The following is a 20,650-nucleotide window of genomic DNA, read 5'->3' on the forward strand; positions in this document are numbered from 1 at the left end:
TTACCATGGAAACCAGAGATGGCCAACTTTATTGACACAGCTGGAACGTTTTAGATAGTGGGGGCTAAAACTGAGGGCAAATGAGGACATAATTCTTTTCTTCACCAGGAAGTAACTGAAAATTTCGAGGTTTCCGTCCTTCCACAGAGCACGGCTGACCAAGGCAGCAGCCAACACAGAACATTATGATCTTACTCCTGTTCTCTTGTCCATCTACAGATCTGAGTGATATTGGGTGCCCTGAATCAGTCTGCAAACAAGCAGCATAAAACAGTAATGATGAACCAGTAAATCAATCTTCTTCCTGCAATTTGACTTAAAAAAAGGGCTCAATATCAGATCATTTTCAGACACACCTTTATCTTACATTGGTTTCATATGACGGCAAACTTTCAATAAATATACATACGCAAATTAAAATATGAAAAAAGAAAAAACGCACAAATCAATGCTTTACATTCCAGTAAAAGGTACAATTCAGCAAGCTGTGAATGGCAACATCAAACATAAAACTGGTGACACTAAACAAAGCCAGAACTGGCCTCCACTGCCACCTTTATAGTGTGCTTTGGCCGTGCTGAAGGTGTAGGTTTGGGGTTCCAGCTTCTAGATGTTCAATAACCGAGAGCGTCCACAGGCTAGGAGGTGGCAGCAGCTTTCAGTGCGAATTTGTAGCAGTCTGCGGTCAGGTTGACAGATTTTTTAAAGGGCAGCTTACTCAGTGATTTTCCTCAGAAACCATTGATCAAGTTACCAGCTTCCATGCAGAGATCCTCCCGCAGCAGTAAGTTGGGATGAGCAAGACAAAAACTGTCATTGCACCTCAGGAGTTTCCAGAACAGCACTTCCTGCACAAATCCTAAGACACTGATTGAATAGCTGCACATTTTCTCCTTTATCAACAATCCAGGGAACATTCGGACCATGGCCGATTACTGATTTTAAAGTTGTTTTCATTTTTAAAGGGAAAAAAACCCACTTCGTAAACCAGTAACTAACCGATCGGAGGCATCTTCATATCCTTGCTTTAACGGCCGCTAAAATATTGGCTGCATGTGGTCATTGTGTTGCATTCACTCAGTCAGTGACATAGACAAGAATCTGACTTGCAGTCAGTCATTAATACAGATGGTGGGTTGAAGGGTTGACATTGTAGTAAAGTCCTGATGTAGTAACGCTTTACGAAGAAAAGTTCTCGAGTTAACCAAACTGGAAGAAGAAATTTCCCGGTCCGGACGCTGGAACACAAAATCAAACAATAGCGATTATTATTTACCGTATAGCTTAAAAACATTTCACCATTTACAAGATTCCAACACAATGTGAATTACCTTCAAAGCTAAACCCCCCTGGTCCTCCAAAGAAGGCCTTGAAAATGTTGTTGGCATCAAAGTCTGGAGGTGAAAACACATCAAAATCAGCACAGAACACTTATAATACCTCGCTCTGAAGCCTCGTCCGCACCACTCCAGATACTTGATTAGGATTTGTTATACGTCGTTATGAAGAAGTCTCTATTTATCGCTCCTGTAACAAATCCACAGAATTACCCACACAGTGCCACTGGTTGTGTATTGACCTTTTGCACACGGGACCACCCGCTTTGCCATGGCGGATGGCAAAAACACGGTTTACACGTAAAAACTCCAGTGAAGCGAGTCACAGGGTATCTGCAGGTTTAAGGGAGCCAAATTTAAGACTTTTTAAGACCTTTTTTAAGACCACTTTGACCAAATTTAAGCAATTTTTTAAAATTACATTTATGCTATAATTTTCAGCTATTGCCTGGAACCGGTGCCAACCAAGTCGCGAACGTGGGATTAGCCAACCAGTTACCATTAAACTTGCACTTCCCCATGGCAGAAGCTCCCACTAGCTTAACCAGCTAATGTGCTCATCTAAAAATAGTCCCCTTTCACAACCAACTGAATGCGTACGGTTCCGCTTACGCCAACATCGTTCACACAAAAAATGCTGAACACTAACTAGAAACTCACAAAATTTTTATAGAAATAAAAGAATCTTGTTAATTGGGTCTTTGGTCATTTAAGAACTTTGGAAACTGGATTTAAGGATTATTTGTCATTTTAAGGGATTTTTAAGGCCTTAAATTTGGAAAAGCAAATTTAAGACTTTTTAAGACTTTAAGAACCCGCGGATACCCTGGAGTCAAAACAAGCCCGTTTGTAGCCTTTTTTCACTTATTGAGTTGATTCTACAGTAAAATAGTAATGGCTTACTGCACGGTTGGCTGCACTAACAGACAAGAATGTAAAGTCAACTTGTCTCTTCAGATGACTTTGATGGAGACCGAGGACGGATATGAACCGCAGCAGTCTGAGGAAGAGCAGGTCAGGGATAAATGTGATGTGTTTACATTGATAATCCTAACGGATGGATGGATGGATGGATGCTGTAGTGAAATGTGAGATAATTAACTGTAATATTATTGCTCCAATGTAGGATTACGTGTGTTAAAATGACATTTAGTACAAGTGTCGTCGTTCAGAGACATCTGGTCTTATCCTGGTGTGATGGCAGCAGCTGAACCCGGTGACACCACCAGCAACAATAGCTGGCAGGGATCCGGCCTTTTAGTTTTTAAAAATCAGCTTTGGTGTAAAGTGAAATGCTGTTTATAACATGTTATAAATCCAGCAGGTGGAATTTTGGTCGGCAACTTGTTAACATCGGTGAACAGCGGCAACGAGAACATAAGCCAACTTTCGTAAGCTACTTAATACCACTAAACTTTTGTAAACACCGCTCTCTAGGTGCGCTGCTTCTTCTGGTAACTGAACATGGGCTTGAACTAGTAGAAGGAATGCTTGACAAAAAATATATATACATATCACAAAAACAACAAAAACAATTTCAAGCTCTGCTTTTCCCTTTGTTTAGTACTCATGTCAGTCACAGTTTACATGCTTTTGCCAACCAATGGTAGACCCACGTGATTAAGTAATGTCGTGCAAAGGGTCCATTTTGGACACTCCAGAGAGAGAAACCAGTAGGTTTTGGTGTTTCTCAGTTTGGAGAGTAGAGCTACATTTCCTGCTTCTCTATCTTATTGGTTGAAAGTGGAATTAAACAACCTTTCAGTCTATGATGTCATAGCTCCTTCAGCTCCTTCAATGGAGTGTAGACCACTTGGATGTACACTCTGGTTTTAGCTCTTTGCTTTGTCTTTAAGGCTTCATTCAAATTGCAGGCAAAAGTGCATCAAATCTGGAAGATTCGATAGAATACTCGAATACTAAAACATTCCATAGCTGCAGACCTAGTACAACAGGTACACACATAGAGCAGGGAATCTCATAATTGACTACGTTTACATGCAGCCAATATCCGGGTTATGATCGGGTTATGATCGGGTTAAGGTCGGTATTCGAGTTTGAGTTGATCAGAATAACCCGTTTACAAGCATAAATAGAAAGAGTTACCTCTAACTTGCATAACCCGATTTAAATGCGGACGTTGGGGTAGCGTCAGGACGTATGGACTACGTCCAGACGCAATATGCGTCATTTCCGGTTCTTCTTGTTCCGGTATCCGTGAAAACAACAACATGTTTCCCAGTTCGGAAGAGATAGCGACCTCGTTTGTTTGTGCTTTAGTTTCTTCGTCACTCCTAAAGTGTGGTGCTGTGCCGCGACTCGCCATGTTGCTCCCAACTTGTTGTTTACTTCCGGTGTTCTGGCGTGTACAAGACGTCTCGCTACTCAAAAGACCAAGATTCCTTGCGAACAGAGCATGCGCAGAACGCACGCTTTGATGGGGATATCCCGACATGCGTTTACACGACCAAACATTCGGGTTAGAAAAGGGTTACCCCAGGTGTAGTAACCGGGTTTTTAAAAACCCGGTTATGAGCATATGGCGGTGTTTACAAGGACCTGCGGAACCGGGTTATTGTGAATATTCTGGTTTTAAAAGGGTTACTGGCTACATGTAAACACACTGATTGATGCACATCCAGAGTGGTGTGGACACCAGACTTCTCATTTTAACGCGTCACCTCCCACCCGAGGTTTCTCCCACTGCTGACCTGCCATGTTCATGCCATCATCCTCTAGATCCTGTCCGCTGTCATAGCGAGACTTTTTCTTTGGATCTGAAAGAACGCTGAAAGCTTCACCCACTTCCTTAAACTTCTTCTCCTCTTCCTTCTGCACCTCAGGGCTGGCTCCACTGTGACGGTCTAACAGGAAGGAAAGACAACACACAAAGGTGTGTTTTATACTTAATTTATCCTTAGATGACATTAGATTTAAAGGCAAGCAACCATCAGTCACCTGGATGATGTAAAAGTGCACGTTTACGGTATGCCTTCTTGATCTCCTCTTCTGTGGCGTTCTTATCCACTCCCAGTACTTTGTAATAATCTTTCCGCTTGCTTTTCTTCAACTCCAATTGAGCTGACTTGAGGAGGTGTTTATGTTCTGCAGAAAACACAAAAGCAGGTATAGCAAGTAACGCATTTATAAGGGTGTAACAAACATGAACACAAACGTGGCTGGGAGCTCTCAAGTTTCGTTGCCGTCATGTCAACAGAATTTTTTTTAAATACTTTGAGAGAAACGGCCCCAGAAAGGTCATCTAGTTACAGCACAGACTGAAAATGTGTCTTAAACACTTCTAGAGTCATGTCAAGGTTCTTACATCTTGCAAAAAGTCAGATTGTGAGTTAAACACCTCCCAGGACCATAGCAGCAATCATTTACACACAAACAGTACATATATGACTTAAAATACGATAACTTAACTTCCCTTTTCTATAAAAACAGAGCTATAAACAACCCTAATTATACACAGAGGCAGTGAAAATACTATTTTGGTTCTTTTTACAACAAAATCTTTATAAACAGAACCACGTCCACTAAACTAATGACCTTTAACCCATTTTATTTTTTTTAATTTCTAGCTAATTTAGTATTTGATCAGATTTTTCCAAATCTGACTAAACTCATTCATGAAAGACAAATAAGGCATGCAGTAGATGCTAGTTTGAAACAAATGCAACAAACTATCATACGTTGGTCATTGAATTAAGAGGTTTTCTCTGCTTCTTAAAGACAGTTTTAGGTCATTTTGACACACCTTAGTCTCTCAAACTGTTTTTGCCTTTATTTTGAAAAACGTACCCTGGATTGTAGCTTTAAATTTCAGTCTGAAATATTAAAAAGCTATTTTGGGACAGGTTGGTGTCAAAATAGCTAATAAAATGTGTGAATTGTAAACAAGCAAACACGTATGCCCTGGACCATTAAAGATCAAGTTCACTTGTTTTCTCAAAGCATTTGCAGTGTCCTCCAGTATAAATGAATAATTTGTGAGTCAAGCTTTATGGGGAAAAGGCCCTTGGGCTCCTCAGGAACTAGAAGTAAGCCAGAGCCCGTGCTTATTTCGTTGACTAAAGATTTTTGTTTTTTGACAATTTAATTTTCATGCACTAAAATGAAAACATACACACCAATATCGACTAAATTATGACGTATATTGACCGACATGTTCGCTGATGAGTAAGACGACAACGAAAAATACAGAAACGAAAATCCAACCAGAAAACGGACAAGACGGGCGACCGAAAAAATGAACCAATCAGCAAACGGAACAGGCGGGACTAAACGAGAAAAGAACCAGTCAAGAGTTCGGAGCCGGCCACTGTTTGAACAAGCTACCGCTACACAGACATTATATATGTTTAAGCTGGTGGTGGGGGTGGGGGGTGGGGGTAGAAGCAGAGCTGGGGTCTAATAATTATTTTTTTCGTGGCGCTGCTACAGCCGGTATGATCAGCTCTCAATGTTCTAGCAGTGTTTTGTGAGGAGAAACGTTCAGGTGTCCCACCTTGATCAAACAGTCTAATAAAAACTCTAATAAATACACCTGAAAACAATTCTTACCTTTATTTTACCATTAGAGTAGTACATTTGAATGGTTTGATGGTATGATGTCATTTTCTGTCATTTTCAAACTTTCCTTTAAAATAAATACTTCACATTATATAGATTTGTTTATTTTATTAATACTGAGGCACAATTTCAAAATGCCAATGTTCATTTAGTTTTTCCCCAATAATTATCGTTATAGAAACAATTAAGTGTGTGAAATGTGAATTTTTCATACTTCTTTACGGTTTCAAGTAACTGTAGTTAACATTTCCTTTACACAAGTTAAAAATTATTGCATCAGAAGAAAAATGCATTTATTTTAGTTAACTAAAATAAGACTAAAACTAAAACAAATTGGATGACTAAACTGTGTCTAAAATAAAAATTATTCGTCAAAAGACTAAGACAAAAATAAAATTAAAATTTCTTGTCAAAATTAGCACTGGCCAGAGCAGAGGAGAGCTGAAAATGGCGGGAATTCCACCCCCCCCCCAAAAAAGTATTATTTCCTGATATTTGGACATCTCGCCTGATTGGAAAACAGCAACTCGACTACCACCGACTCCCATTTGCTGTGCAATGTTGATCTCAACAAATAACACGAGCCTAAAGCAGCTCTGATGTGTGGTGGAGTTTTTGATGCTAACGGCTCTACTAGCCGAGACGTGCTCTGCTGTTTCCTGGATGCTAAACCAACAACAGCCTTCTCCGTCGTGAGCAACGATGGGTGAGTCCACGGATGTTAACTTACAGTGTGAAGTAGATCTGAAGTAGTCTGTAAAAATCGGAGTGCCCCCCCAGAAGCACATTTATAAACAGAAACGTGAAGTCGCCATCTTAGAAAAAAAAAAACAGAGGAACAGTGTTTATGTGTGATACGCTTGTCAGCCACTAGATGGTGCCATTGGATAAGAGAAATACCCCAGAAAGAAGCTTTAAGTGTAGTATGCAAACTGTTTAGCTTTTTGTAAGTGAGATTTTGGTTTTAAAAATAAACATTAAAACCAAAGTCTCTTCACATCCAGCTGCGTTGATTCACTTTATACGCCAGCTTCAACTCCAAAACACTCGGAAGTCCTTGACGCCATCGCACCTGAAAAGGTCAAACTCATTTCAGGCAAACAGAAAGCTCCACGGAGGTTCACTCGATCGGTTACTAATCAAAAGCGAGAATGTAGAAAAGCAGAGCGCCGATTCAGGAAAAGTAATCTACCAGTTCACTATCAGACCTTCAAAATGCAGCTGCGCACTTTTAACGTGGGGATAAAAAAGGCGAGACAAGCATTTTTCTCAAAAGTCATCAATGATAATATTAACAATTCCCATGTTCTGTTTGCTGCTGTCGAGAGGCTAACTAATCTCCCAGCATAGTTAGTCCAGGACTTCATATCTCAGACCAAATGTGATGAGTTTGCATCTTTCTTCAATTAAAAAAAAAAAAAACACAAACAATAAATTAGCCATTCATTCCTCTAGATCAACTAACACACACAGAGCACTGACAGCCTCACAGCAACAACCTGGCCAGAAGGCCAACTTTCACCCTGATTAGTCCTAAAACCCCGAATGACAAACCTAAATTTCTCGTCCTGCTGTCTGGACAGCCTGCTTACAAACTTCTTTAAAAATGTTTTTAGTTGCCTAAAAGCTGAGGTACTGGAAATCGTTAACTGCTCTTTAATGTCAGGAATCTTTCCTACATCACTGAGAACTGCTGCTGTGAAACCCCTTCTAAAGAACTAGATCCCTCAGTGTTTAACAACTACCGACCGATCTCTAATCTCCCTCTGATGGGAAAAGTCATTGAAAAGCCGGTAATGATCCAAATAAACAATTATGTAGAGTCAAATAACATTATGGTCTTCAGTCAGGCTTTAGACAGCACCACAGTACAGAGACTGCACTGATAAAGGTATTAAATGACATTCGTCTTAACACTGATTCAGGTAAAGCATCTGTCCTGATGATGCTTGACCTCTGTGCAGCTTTGATACTGTGGACCATAACATCCTTCAGGACAGACTCGCAAACTGGGTGGGACTATCAGGCACAGTGCTTGGCTGGTTCCAATCCTATCTCAAAGACAGGAGCTATGCCGTCTCTATTAGGGATCACTAATCAAAGTGGATCACCATGGCATGTGGGGTCCCCCAAGGCTCAATTCTAGGACCACTAGTCTTTAATCTCTATGCTCCCCCTGGGTCAGGTCATACTTAACAACATCGCTTAACATAGCTATGCTGATGACACCCAGATCTACCTAGCCCCATCACTTAGGCCCTGTCCACACGTAGCCAGGGATCTGCACACGAAAATGGATCTTTTTAAAAACTCCGGCCAAAGTGAAGATCTGCGTTTTCTCCGTTTTGGTGTCTGCGTGTGGACAGACAAAACCGGAGTTTCAAGGTCCGCAACGTCACTTTCCGCGACAAAAAAATGCTGACATCACGTGTGCGACCTGTGTTTACACTAGCCGGCAGGATGGATGCCCTCAGAGCTGCGCTCGCTTTATCAATTGTCCAAGCGCTTTTTGCTTGTTTGTTTTTGCAAGCGGAATTACTGCTCCTTGCGGAAGACCACAGACGAAGGACGAGTTTAAGAACGGGGGAAGTACTGCCGCCTACAGGTCTGGCGTGTCCTTAACAACGTATTTATCCGGGTACGTGTGGACAGAGTTTTTTTTTTTTAAAACGAGGTGGTGTGGATGCAAGTTTTTGGAGGGGCGGATATTCGTTTTTAAAATAACCCGGCTACGTGTGGACTAGGCCTTAGTGCCTGTGGGCCACTGGACTCACTCTGTCAGTGCCTGGAACAAGTAAACGGCTGGATGCAGCCAAACTTCCTTCTGCTAAACAAAGACAAGACTGAAGTTATTGTCTTTGGCAACAAGAGGGATAGAATGGATGTCATTGCTCAGCTAGACTCCAGGGGAATAAAGACAAAGACCCAGGTTAGAAATCTTGGTGTTATTATTGACGCCGACCTGAGCTTCTCTGGACATATTAAGGCTTTAACTAAATCAGCGTTTTAACACCTTCATCAGATAACAAGAGTCAGAGGTCTCATGTCCAGACCACACTTGGAGAAACTTATTCATGCTTTTATTTCTAGTCGACTGGATTACTGCAATGGTCTCCTCACTGGTCTTCCCAAAAAAGCTGTGAAGCAACTGCAGTTTGTTCAGAATGCTGCTGCTAGGGTCTTAACATGAACTAAGAGAACGGAGCTCATCACTCCTGTTCTTAGATCTCTACACTGGTTACCAGTGAACTACAGAATAGATTTCAAAGTGCTCCTACTAGATTATAAATCACTCAGTGGCATGGGACCAAAATACATGTCTGATCTCATTCTTGTATATACACATATGGCTGCATGGTGGCGCAGTGGTTAGCAATGTTGCCTCGCAGCACGAAGGTTGCAGGTTTGAAACTCGGCTCGGCTGTGGCCTTTCTGCGTGGAGTTGCGTGTTCTCCCCATGCATGCGTGGGTTTCCTCCGGGTACAGATCCACAGATCACAACATGCCCTATAGGTTATAAATTGTAAGTCGCTTTGGATAAAAGCGTCTGCTAAATGAATAAACAAACACCTAATAGGGCTCTCAGATCCCTTGGAAACAATCAGCTGGTAGAGCCACAGGTCAGAACAAAACATGGTGGAGATGCTTTTAGCTACTATGCTACTCGCATATGGAATCAACTCCCCCATGACCTCAGATCTGCCCCAACCCTAGTGTTGTTCATTACAAAACTAAAAACCCTAATGCACTCATCAGCCTTTGAATGAATTGTTTCTCATCATGCGTCATCTCCACAGTAATCTGCGTTGCAACGGTGTCTTCTCCTTTAGCTCTAAACTGTAAATGGATTTGTGTATTTTAATTTGTGTTTTCATATCGGTCCTGATAATTGTAAAGCACATTGAATTGCCTCCGTTTGAAATGTGCTCTATAAATAAAGCTGTCTTGCCTTCTAAGAGTGGTTCACTTCAGACTTGTCAGTAGAAGTCATTCGAGTCATTTTAACTTCCCTTCAGTAAAAACAAAACAAAACAAATAAAAACAACGAAATGAAAAGAAAATCCATGTGTTCACCTTTTGTCTTCTCTGTCTGGTAGACCTTTTCGTAGTCTCTCACAGCCTCTTCATACTGCTCTGTGTCCATGTAGCTGCAACAAAAACTCCATATTTAAACTTTGGCTGATACTTGAAAATACCAGCAAACTAAATACTAAAATAGTTGGCATCTTAACTCATTCGCTGCCCGCCGTTTCCTGATCAGTAAAGCCATTCGCTGCCAGAGTTTCTCACAGTTTTTTAAAGAGTGACAGAACATTGCGCGCTAGGATGATGTCGACGCCTAAACAACCAAAACAAAGCGGAGACTCACCTCTTACACCAGGAAGAATCCGCGTGTTTCGAGCGTTATCCGTTCTTTCATAATCCGTTGTTGAATTGCGATCGGCAGAAGCTTCTCCGGTTCGCGTCTCAAGGCTTTTTTTTTACAGCAGTCGCCCAAAACGATCTCCTAACACATGGATGTTCTGCTTCCCTATCACGTGACGTGTGACGTACGCGGATGAAGATCGGCTTTAGAGCTGAGATGTTTATTCTCACGGGGCGGGGGCTCGTCCGACGTCCACACAGTAAAAAAATGCAAATGTTGAACGGTTGGATTTAAAATGACGACTTTAGTCGCCAATGGCAGTGAATGAGTTAAATTCAAAACAGTCAGAAACCCTCAGCATACCATTGTGCTCTCCTTAAATAGGCTTTAATGTAGGTCTCATCCAGTTTGATGGCCTTTGAGCAATCGTCAATGGCCTGTTCTAGTTTCTTCAGCTTTCAAAGAAGGAGGAAAAAAAACTGGATGAATTAAAAACTCAGAGCAGAAGCAGGGAACATATGTCTAATGATGTGCAAAAAGGAAAAATGAGCAATGGTGAGAATACAGCAGATTGTTACATTTCCAGGTTTGAGCAAACGGAGAATGTGTGCAGGAAGAGAAATACTTTTGATTGATCAGACTTCTACCTTGGAACCAACTGTGGCTCTGTTACAGTACAGCTTGGCATTAGTCTTGATGTTGTTGGGGTCTATTGTTAGTGCTTCGGAGTAAAGTCCATAGGCAGCCTCAAAATTCCCATCCTTGAATGCTTTGTTTCCTTCCTCCTTCTTGGCTTTTAGTGCTTTGGCATTCTGGAGAAACAAATCACAACCTTAAAACCAACAACAAATCTCAGAAGTTTTACTATTTAATAGATTATTGATTCAAGTTTGGATTGATATTGTTATTCATAAAGATTCTGAATCAATCCTGTCCAAAAAACTTTAAACATCATCGCTGGACCAGGGTGCAAGCGGTGTGCTCCTACTCTGCAGCCTGCTGAAATACAGAGACGTGACTTTCTTATTACGCCGTGTGCGTTTGTTCCATTGTGTTTCAGAATGTTTAAATGGTGTTATCCTGTTTAGTTTGTGTTGTTTCATGCCAACCGCACCGTGCAGAATCGATTTAACACTAGAGGTGCTGAGAGAGAGGAAAAAAAAAAATCGATTCAAGTCTGAATCGGGATTCTTATTTATAAAGATTCAGAATCGATTCCAAGAACTCAAATATTTGGCATGTTACAGGTTTGAGACGCACTTTTGTGATCTTTGTTAGGAGAGTCAGTACTCCGATTACTTTCGTGGTCCCATAAATTGAGATGATTTATGTTTGAATCTGCTGATAAGAGGGCACTTGAATGTAATTTTTTCCATACTCAGAAATTTGAGATATTCTCATATTTATTTTCTAAGTTGATAAATGAGTACTCAGGATTACTCATGTAACTTGTTTCCACACACCGTATTACTTTCAAAGCTACTGTAAGGTAACTACAGATTTGTTATATTTTACAAGGTAAGCAAAAATAAATGTTGCCTTTTGGTCAAAAGATTGTTTCTGTTTACAGTTTTAGAATCACTTTAGTTTACATTGTAAATTAGCATTTTGGAGCATGACCAGTTTAAAGTCTAATAAAAATGTCCCATAGCTTTAACTAACTTGTACAACAAAGTAGTTCATCCTGGAGCAGACACTCTTGGTTAATACTGATTGTGAATCGATTTAAATTGAGAACCGAGAATTGATTCTAAATCGAATCGGCACCCCAAGAATCGGAATCGAATCAAATCGTGAGTTGCTCCAAGATTCACATCCCTATTTAACACTAAAGGCTAGTTTATACTTCTGTCAGCATCAGTATGGAAACACACAACACAACACAACTATTTGTCGTTGCAAGGACTCTCCAACAGGCGGTTAAGGATGGACGGAGAATAGCACAACTTTCTACATATCAGTCAAAGCGATGGAGACCTTGTGGTCTACAGCCTGTGAACGGTCAGAACGCTGCTTCCTTTAACGTCGTTAACAGCACCACCATTCCCCCTCAAAAAAAGGTAACACAAGAGCCAAACATTTCTAGCAACAGACACAGAGCAGACTGTATTCCTTCAGTCACAGGTGTCTAAAGGTTTATATCATTGGACTTTCTTCGTGAGACATTCTTCAAATACTGTATACGCAGCAAACTTTTAAAGGAAATTACAGGAAACGTGAGTTTAAACGTGGTAACTACATGGACAATTTTGTCTGTGTTTAAAAGTCTCTGAAACACATCTGTTGGGTATTTTTAAATGTACCTTTTTGAGACCTAAAAGATGCCCATTACACATCATGAATCTGTGCTGGCTGTTCATAAAAAGGTTGAGCAAAGATGTTAATTGAGAGAACTCTGTACCTCTGTAATTTGAGAAGGTCCGCCTTCTCCCCCCATCCATTTGGTGAATAAAGCCCCTGAAGAACTAGGAGCACACGGGAGTGACGTGGGGGAAGCCTCGGAGGAGGTTTCTCTGCGTTAACTCTCCATGCATTTGGAGACTCAGGGTAAAATGTCTTCCTTGTTGTCATGTGTATTTATTTCAGGTTCCAGGGTTATGGAGGTTAAGTATTATCTACCAGATAATTGCAGAATGCAGGTATACAGAGCAGGTGAGGATAAAGCTTTGAGGCTGAAGCAGAGTGGGGGCTGGTTGAGCCACACACATGGACATTACAAATCAATTTACTCTCTCTCTCTCTCTATCAAAGGGTGTGTCGTCCTTTAAGGTAATATGGGATAAAATCAAATTACCTAACAAGTGGTGAAGAATGCGGGCACGGCAGAGCCGTCGATGGGAAGCTGGCTTCGGGGAGCCGTACAGGCGCCACTTACCTTACCAAAGCCCGGGGAACTAAAATTGTTTCACCGGCCGGCTTTTTAGCCTTGCAGGCAGATTCCCATTCAAGCTCTCGCCTTCCCGAACTCAGGACGAAAGTACCACGGAGAGTAAGTTAATTCATTAATTCATTAAGCTAATTCAGTAATTTGTGTCTGTTTCTTTAACCACTGGCAGTGTGGTTTAAGTTGATTGAGGTTGGCCAGTTGCGGCCGTGTGTGTGTGTGTGTGAACCTCTTGAGTGTATGAGAAAGTTGATGACCGGAAAAAGACGTGTGGAATCGTTTGGCTAAAATTGTTTTGAGTCTGTTTCTGGTAAGGGGAGACTGTGGATCAGCTCTGGTGAGCTCTGGAGAGCAGAGTTCCGGTGGGAGATCGCTTCGCAGTCTGGCAGCTGAATAGCACGCTGAGTGAGTACCTAAATTAAATTGCACCTTTTTCCTAATAACTGGACGACAGTGATTTTACGCTGGTAGTGATTTTTTTTGCCATTCACGCACGAAAGACGTTTCGTGCCCTAGCAGAGGACTGGGCTGAGAGTCGCTGGACTTTGTCCTGGACTCTGTTTGTCTCTGAGGGAACAGAGTAAACGCGAGGGAGGTTGTAATTTGTCCATGTCAGCGAACATGGACCCCCCACGACGGACTGTGGGTTGTAATAGAGTTGAATGTGCAGACTCACTATGTAAGCTCACTGTTGCTGGAATTGTTAAAATATTTTATGGTGCGTACACTAAAATTAATCACCGTTATTTGGCTTAAAGTTCTCAAATCGGTCTAAATTTCCGGTCTATATTATGTGTGTTGTGATTTTTCTGGCGTCATGGGCTGCGTTCCATTTTGCCGGTTTCCGTGTTGTGTATCGTTGAAAGTTGACGCTGAGGACTGGCATGTTAATTTCTGACAGAGTTTTGCTCCGTCTGTGTATGAGTAAAGGTTTTTGGGCCTAACCGGATCTGGTCTGATCTGGGGGGGTTGAGTCCATGTTCTGAATGTGTGTGAGTGAAAGCCTGCAGGTCCGTTTCTCTGTGTGTGTGTGTGTGTGTGTGTGTGTGTGTGTGTGTGTGTGTGAGAGAGAGAGAGAGAGAGAGAGAGAGAGACGTTTTGGGCCGAATTTCTGAAGCCTGAATGTGTGTGAATGTGCCGAGAACTCTGAATGGATGGAAGGTCCGAATGCATGATAATGTGTGTGACTGAAAGCCTGCAGGTCCGTTTCTCTGTGTGTGTGTGTGTGTGTGTGTGTGTGTGTGTGTGTGTGAGAGAGAGAGAGAGAGAGAGAGAGAGAGAGAGAGAGAGAGAGAGAGAGAGAGAGAGAGAGAGACGTTTTGGGCCGAATTTCTGAAGCCTGAATGTGTGTGAATGTGCCGAGAACTCTGAATGGATGGAAGGTCCGAATGCATGATAATGTGTGTGACTGAGGCTTTGAGCCTAGTTTGTTCTGTGTGAAACCTGCAGATTCTAGATAGTCTATGTTCTATGTTTCTGTTTTGTTCTGTGTTGTCTTGTCCTTTATTCTGTACATGTATGAATAAGACTAACATCCTGTGATGTGTAAGTGTGGGTCAGAAGGCTCAGGTGTGTGTGTGTGTATGTGTTTCCTAAGAGATGCTGGAGAAATAGAAGAAAGGAAAAGGAGGGGTGAAGGTTTGAGGGGGTGTATGAAGAGACAACGAAGTGTTATGGGGGATGGTTTTGATAAGGCTGCAGGCCACTAAATGTTTGATGGTTTGGTTAGGAAGAAATGAGAGGTTAGCAGAGAAGGTTAATGAAAAAAGCAGACAGATGGAGAAAAGACAGAATTAAAGAAATGGTTGAAGAAACAGAGAAAGCAAATAGAACATTTAAAGAAATGTTTGAGGAAGTGAGAAGGTTTATTTTTCAAAATTCTAATTAGAAATGAGCAAAAGTTTGTGAGTGAGGCTTCACAGGCTGAATGGTTGCCCAAATATGATGGAGATGATTCACGCGATTGCCTCAAATTAAATTAGATATTCTGGTCTACAGGCCTTTTATTATTTTATTAAAATAAATAAATACTCTTTCTAAAAGATCATGTAGTTAGACCCAAGTAGTTCCCCTAATCTTTTATTGATGGATTTGACTGACCCCAAATTACAGAATTAGAAGGGAAAATTCATGATTTTGTGTTTTAAGAGGCACATAACCTTATAACTAGCTTATGCCATTTTAAAATGACAGACTCTTTAGATTAGCTGTGTAGCAGCTTCTCTGGATCCGAAGATACCTTTTGCTCATGAACTAAGATTAAAAATACAACTTTGACTCAAGATGGTCTCTATTTCACACGTGGTAGGCTGTTCCTTTACTGGAATGTAAACTTTAGACAGTTCTATATAGATAGTTTAAACAGCCCCAGACTAAATATTTCAGCCTGGTGTAAGTGGTTTAATTTGAACATTCTGATTTTATGAGAATCTGATAGATGTAAGCTAGTGTTACCATGTTCGGTATTATTGTTTAGATTATGCAGTTTTGCTTTAGTGGGTTATGATCTTAGGTAAATAGAATTCTACACTATGCAGTAACAGTTTTTTATCTCAGCATTTTATCATATGACTAAATCATGTTAAACTTGGTGTTTCTGCCATAAGTCTGGACACAGGAGGGTGTTTAGATTTTTTATGAACCGTAAAAACTTGCCGTTAAATGTGTCTTATCGACCATTGATAGATTTAATTTAATAGCATGATTGAATCAACACAGTGCTAGATTTTTCCTGTATGCTATTTCTATGCAAATCTTGTTTGAAATGTAAACATCAACTCAGCCCCTGCAGACCATAAATGCTAATCGTAGTATTTTATTTTACTCAACAGTAAGGCTGTTTTGTAACTATTTCAACATTTGAGCTATTACCATCATTTCTTTTCTGTTTGGGTTATAAGGTTTAATAAATCTGAGTGACTTCCTTTTGATTAACTTAGATCCTGTAAATGTGTGAGACACCTACCTCCACAGGAGGGGGTGGTGTAACTGATAAAGTTTTGATTACCTTACAAGGTGGAGACGGGCTAGTTCATTTAAATTAGAATGCCTTTTGCCTGAATGCAAATGTGTGAGCCTAAGCAGCTAAATCAAGCTAGACTGGAAGTCTCTTGTGGCACCCTTTTGTGAAAAACCCTTTGAAGCCTCTGTGACGTGAGTGTGTTAACTCCGCCTTAGTGTGATAGAATCTCTGATAAACTCCTTTTTTAGACAAGCTAGTGTTAAAGAATGTGTATGTGTTTTATTTCATTTGTGAAAATTTAGGACAGACCATATCTGACTAGTTTCATGCTAAACCAGACATCAATGTTTATTAATTTAAACAATTAGGCAGCACAACTTTTGGGTACACTGTTTTCCTAAATGCAAATTGTTCCCTATGCAAAGACAGGTTGGGAGACTCCTTGATTTATGTCCTGCTGTGATGTGATGTGCAACTCGATTAACAGGTGATAAAGATCAGTGGCTGGCTGCATTGGTTCCTGCAGAAAACATCAGAGGACACAGATTGGACACAAGACGCTTTGTGCCCCATTGACCCTCAACAACCAGGAAGGTATTGTGATTGCAACACAAGATGGTTTGCTATGTCATGTCCTGATACTCTCTGAATGCAGGAATGGCAGACTCAGAAAAAGACTTCAGAGGATCTGAGTTCCTTTGGGCAAGCAGCTGTGGAAGTTGAACGCATATCTAACTGAATGCAAATTGGTCTGTGTCTGTGGCATCCTGCTGTGGGTCTTTGCAGCGTTTGTGACTTGAAGGTGTGCTCAGAAGGAAGTGGAGCCTACAATCCAAGATGGAGGAAGCACGAAAGACATGGCTAAACTGCTGACTTGCAGTCTAAGACGGAAGTGATGTTGCGAGTCCCACATGCCAAAGACAGTGGCAAGTACGGGGTCAAAAGGTGAGCCACACTGGACTGGCTTGTGCGAGCAAAATCAGCCAGCCGACAGGAGCTGGGCTGCAGGTCAAAAAACTGTGGTCAGAAACAAGGGTCACACAAGGGTCAGGAGACTGACCCAACCTCTTTGCCCCACCCCTGGCTTGGAAAGATGGGATTGGAGGAGAACAGAGTGAAGACAAGCCCATCAGATCCAGAAGCCTTCTCGGGAACATTGGAGAGAAACTGAAGAATGCTGCAAAAGATGATGTAATGACCTGTGTTAAGAAGAATGCTGCATGTAGTGAAAATGACACCAAATGTTTTGTGTTGAGCTACAAAGTGTGTATCTGGTAAATGACCCCATGACCTTAAGCTGGTCCAGGAAGGGTATATAAGAACAGCTCTGAACAGCAGAAAAAGATTCGGAGATTCGACAGCAGCTGGGGCAGAGGACAAGAAGAGACAGAGCAGATTTGGAGGGGTCATCCCCCGTCCAAACCTGGATGGGGGATGACAGAGGACTCTTGGAAGAAAAGAGAGGTTCAGTTCTTGGGGAGATTCTGAGAAGACAGGAGCTAGTGTAAACTAACTCTTATTTAATCATTTTGAACTAATTCCTCCGTGGGGGATAGCAGTTGTTTTTTACTTTACCCATTTTTGTATTTTGATTTTGTAATAAACCTTTTTTGAAAAAGAAACATAATCCTGATTCTTTCAGGTTTTCTCTAAAGCTTCACGTTTGGAGCCCTGGCCATAAATTGCACAGAGGTAAGCATGTCGATGATCGGTCTCTGAATTATCGGGACTTACTTTACAGTTTATAATAGAATAATATAAAGAAACCTTAAGATAAGGGAAGTTTTAACTTCCCCCTCCTTGCGAGTAACGAGTTGTCTTAAGGGCGATAAAAGCAGAATATTCGAGGTTATTTTGGCTCTGATTGCAGGTTGAAAAAGTCTTTAATCAGCTGGAAGGTTGGATTAATAAATAAATTGATAAACTTATGTTAGCCTGATCAACTAGCATAAATCATTTTATAGTTACCAACCTCCCACATAAGCTGTTAGAGGCGCAATTAATTCCGGGTAACCCAAACAATTGCTGAGAGGCTTGGCTTGCCTCCAGACTTCTCTCTAGTATCTTAACCAAAAGGTAACGAGTTTAAAAGAAGTGTAGTACTCTGGGGCTGGCTATTCGTGCAAGTCATTTCACCTTTAAAATAAAAGACAAGATTCTAATTAGATGGTCCAAACCAGGATCTAGTACTATAATACTCGCCGACATCCCCTCGAACCCTGATGGATGCACCGTCTCATAAGTTCTAACGGAACTGAGTTTTAAAGGAACCGGTAAATGGGACGGGCACGCGACAGTGACACAAACCACCGTCACCGGCTGAGCTAATGTTAAACCACAAACCAAGTGGATCAGTTAGCTGAAACCGGTACCAACCTGTGAGCTGATGTAAAACCACAAAACCCGCTGTGGGCCAGTCAGCGCTCTCAGGAAGTGACCTGCGTCGACACGTCAGCGGGACGACGCAAAGCTGAGAGCACAGTGTGACCGAGATATCACACCTGAACTGGAGATGAGGTGCAGAGGTCAAACACCAACTTCAGGAGGGAACCAGAACAGGTCAGCCAGTCACAGAAAACTCAAAACCTGTGACACCTGTTCAGTCCTACAAGCGATCGATTGCAGCACAGGAGGTAACGACGGATGTGGAGCAGAAGATCCACATGTTTGATGACAAATGATATGGGTTACTTTAATAAAGCTAGGAACTCAAGGTTATTATGTAGGTTTTGGTGTCTAGATTATTCATTCCTAATTCCAGGTTTTAACTCTTGCTCTGGGTTTTGTTGACAGGATAATCATTGCTCAAAGGTAGCATTCAGGGGGATAAATTAATGAAGCTAGAAATACAGGATAAAATTGGGTTTGATGTCTGGTTTAATGTTGAACTAAAATCCGATTGATTAATTGGTCATTTCAAATTCCAGGTTAGGTGTCCTAATTTCATGTTAATGTTGTTTTATTTGTTTAATCTTTTATTGCTCAAAAAGTCACATCAGGAGGGAATGTTGGGTATTTTTATAAATGTACCTTTTTGAGACCTAAAAGATAATCTCTGTGTTGGCTGTTCATAAAAAGGTTGAGCAAAGATGTTAATTGAGAGAACTCTGTACCTCTGTAATTTGAGAAGGTCCGCCTTCTCCCCCATCCATTTGGTGAATAAAGCCCCTGAAGAACTAGGATCACACGGGAGTGACGTGGGGGAAGCCTCGGAGGAGGTTTCTCTGCGTTAAAGCCGGGCGTACACTGTGAGACTTTTTCACTCGCAGCGTTCAGCTTCAGCTCAAACTGTACGACTTCCTCGCAGAGCAGATCTCACGAGTCGTGTGCTCACACTGCACGACCCAGTTCTCGCATGCGACCTGACTGCTCACACTGTACGTCTGGTAGCAACACGTCGGCCCTAAAAATGTGCTAAAAATAGCCGTTTTTACTCAACACGTCAGACTTTTTTGTCTTGCCTGTTGTCCTTCGGGAGTGCTGCAGGAGGACACACAGGGATTTATGGGGGTTGGATGAGGAAACGAAATAAAGAAAGTGAATCTGTGTTTTGTGATCAGTTTAATTTGGCATGAACACGACAAACACGCTTTCTTGACAATCTTTGCGAGTAAAAAAACGTGTAGAAACAAAAACGAACAGCGTGTTATTAGGGAAATAGCGAGCGACCGGCCGGTGTTGATGCAGGATTGCGCGCGCATGCGCCGTGAGCGGTTCTGATACTTTTTGGGTCGCAGCTGCTCGCAGCGCCGCTTCAACAGTGCGATACCCTCACGAGGGACGAGCGAAATATTAAACACACCAGAAATCCCTGCGACCTCACGACTGCTGATCGGCGGCTGGTCACGTGGTGTTAATCGCCTCTCGTAACCCCCTGTACACTACACGACCGCTCGGCGCAAAACTCGCCCCGATGTCGTGGATTCTCGCACGACTGGAAAATCGGCTCAAAAAAGTGAAAAAGTCGCACAGTGTATGCCCGGCTTTACTCTCCATGCATTTGGAGACTCAGGGTAAAATGTCTTCCTTGTTGTCATGTGTGTTTATTTCAGGTTCCAGGGTTATGGAGGTTAAGTATTATCTACCAGATAATTGCAGAATGCAGGTATACAGAGCAGGTGAGGATAAAGCTTTGAGGCTGAAGCAGAGTGGGGGCTGGTTGAGCCACACACATGGACATTACAAATAATCAATTTACTCTCTCTCTCTCTATCAAAGGGTGTGTCGTCCTTTAAGGTAATATGGGATAAAATCAAATTACCTAACAACATCACATTGTAAACACACTAGAAACATGACTGCAATGATGGCAGGATACCCCAGAAAAGTGCTGTCCTTGCAGAAAATTGCTCAACATTGACGCACCAACAGAGAAGTAAAAAAACATCTGTCAATACATGTGTGTGTGTGTGTGCGCACGCACAAACTTGCTGACGGAGAAGTATAAACTAGCCATAATTAGCTACCGTTAGTCTTCGTGTTCAATGATAATGTTACTGGTTTATGTGAATACATGTTAAAGC

At 41.6% G+C, this 20,650-nt stretch overlaps 1 protein-coding gene across 1 annotated transcript in view; it reads right to left on the minus strand.

Annotated features, from left to right (window-relative positions):
* Positions 1-20,650, minus strand: part of dnajc7 (DnaJ (Hsp40) homolog, subfamily C, member 7) — a 25,994-nt gene continuing 5,344 nt past the window's right edge. The window contains exons 8-14 of the mRNA XM_015974657.3: positions 10,929-11,093; positions 10,645-10,736; positions 9,990-10,063; positions 4,296-4,442; positions 4,049-4,201; positions 1,332-1,394; positions 1-1,238 (exon numbers count right to left, since the gene is read on the minus strand). Of these exons, the coding sequence (XP_015830143.1) occupies positions 1,201-1,238; positions 1,332-1,394; positions 4,049-4,201; positions 4,296-4,442; positions 9,990-10,063; positions 10,645-10,736; positions 10,929-11,093 (732 nt within the window). The 3' untranslated portion in view covers positions 1-1,200. The remainder of the gene's footprint in view (positions 1,239-1,331; positions 1,395-4,048; positions 4,202-4,295; positions 4,443-9,989; positions 10,064-10,644; positions 10,737-10,928; positions 11,094-20,650) is intronic.

This window comes from Nothobranchius furzeri, chromosome 5, assembly GCF_043380555.1.
Source record: "Nothobranchius furzeri strain GRZ-AD chromosome 5, NfurGRZ-RIMD1, whole genome shotgun sequence".
Classification (NCBI taxonomy): domain Eukaryota; kingdom Metazoa; phylum Chordata; class Actinopteri; order Cyprinodontiformes; family Nothobranchiidae; genus Nothobranchius; species Nothobranchius furzeri.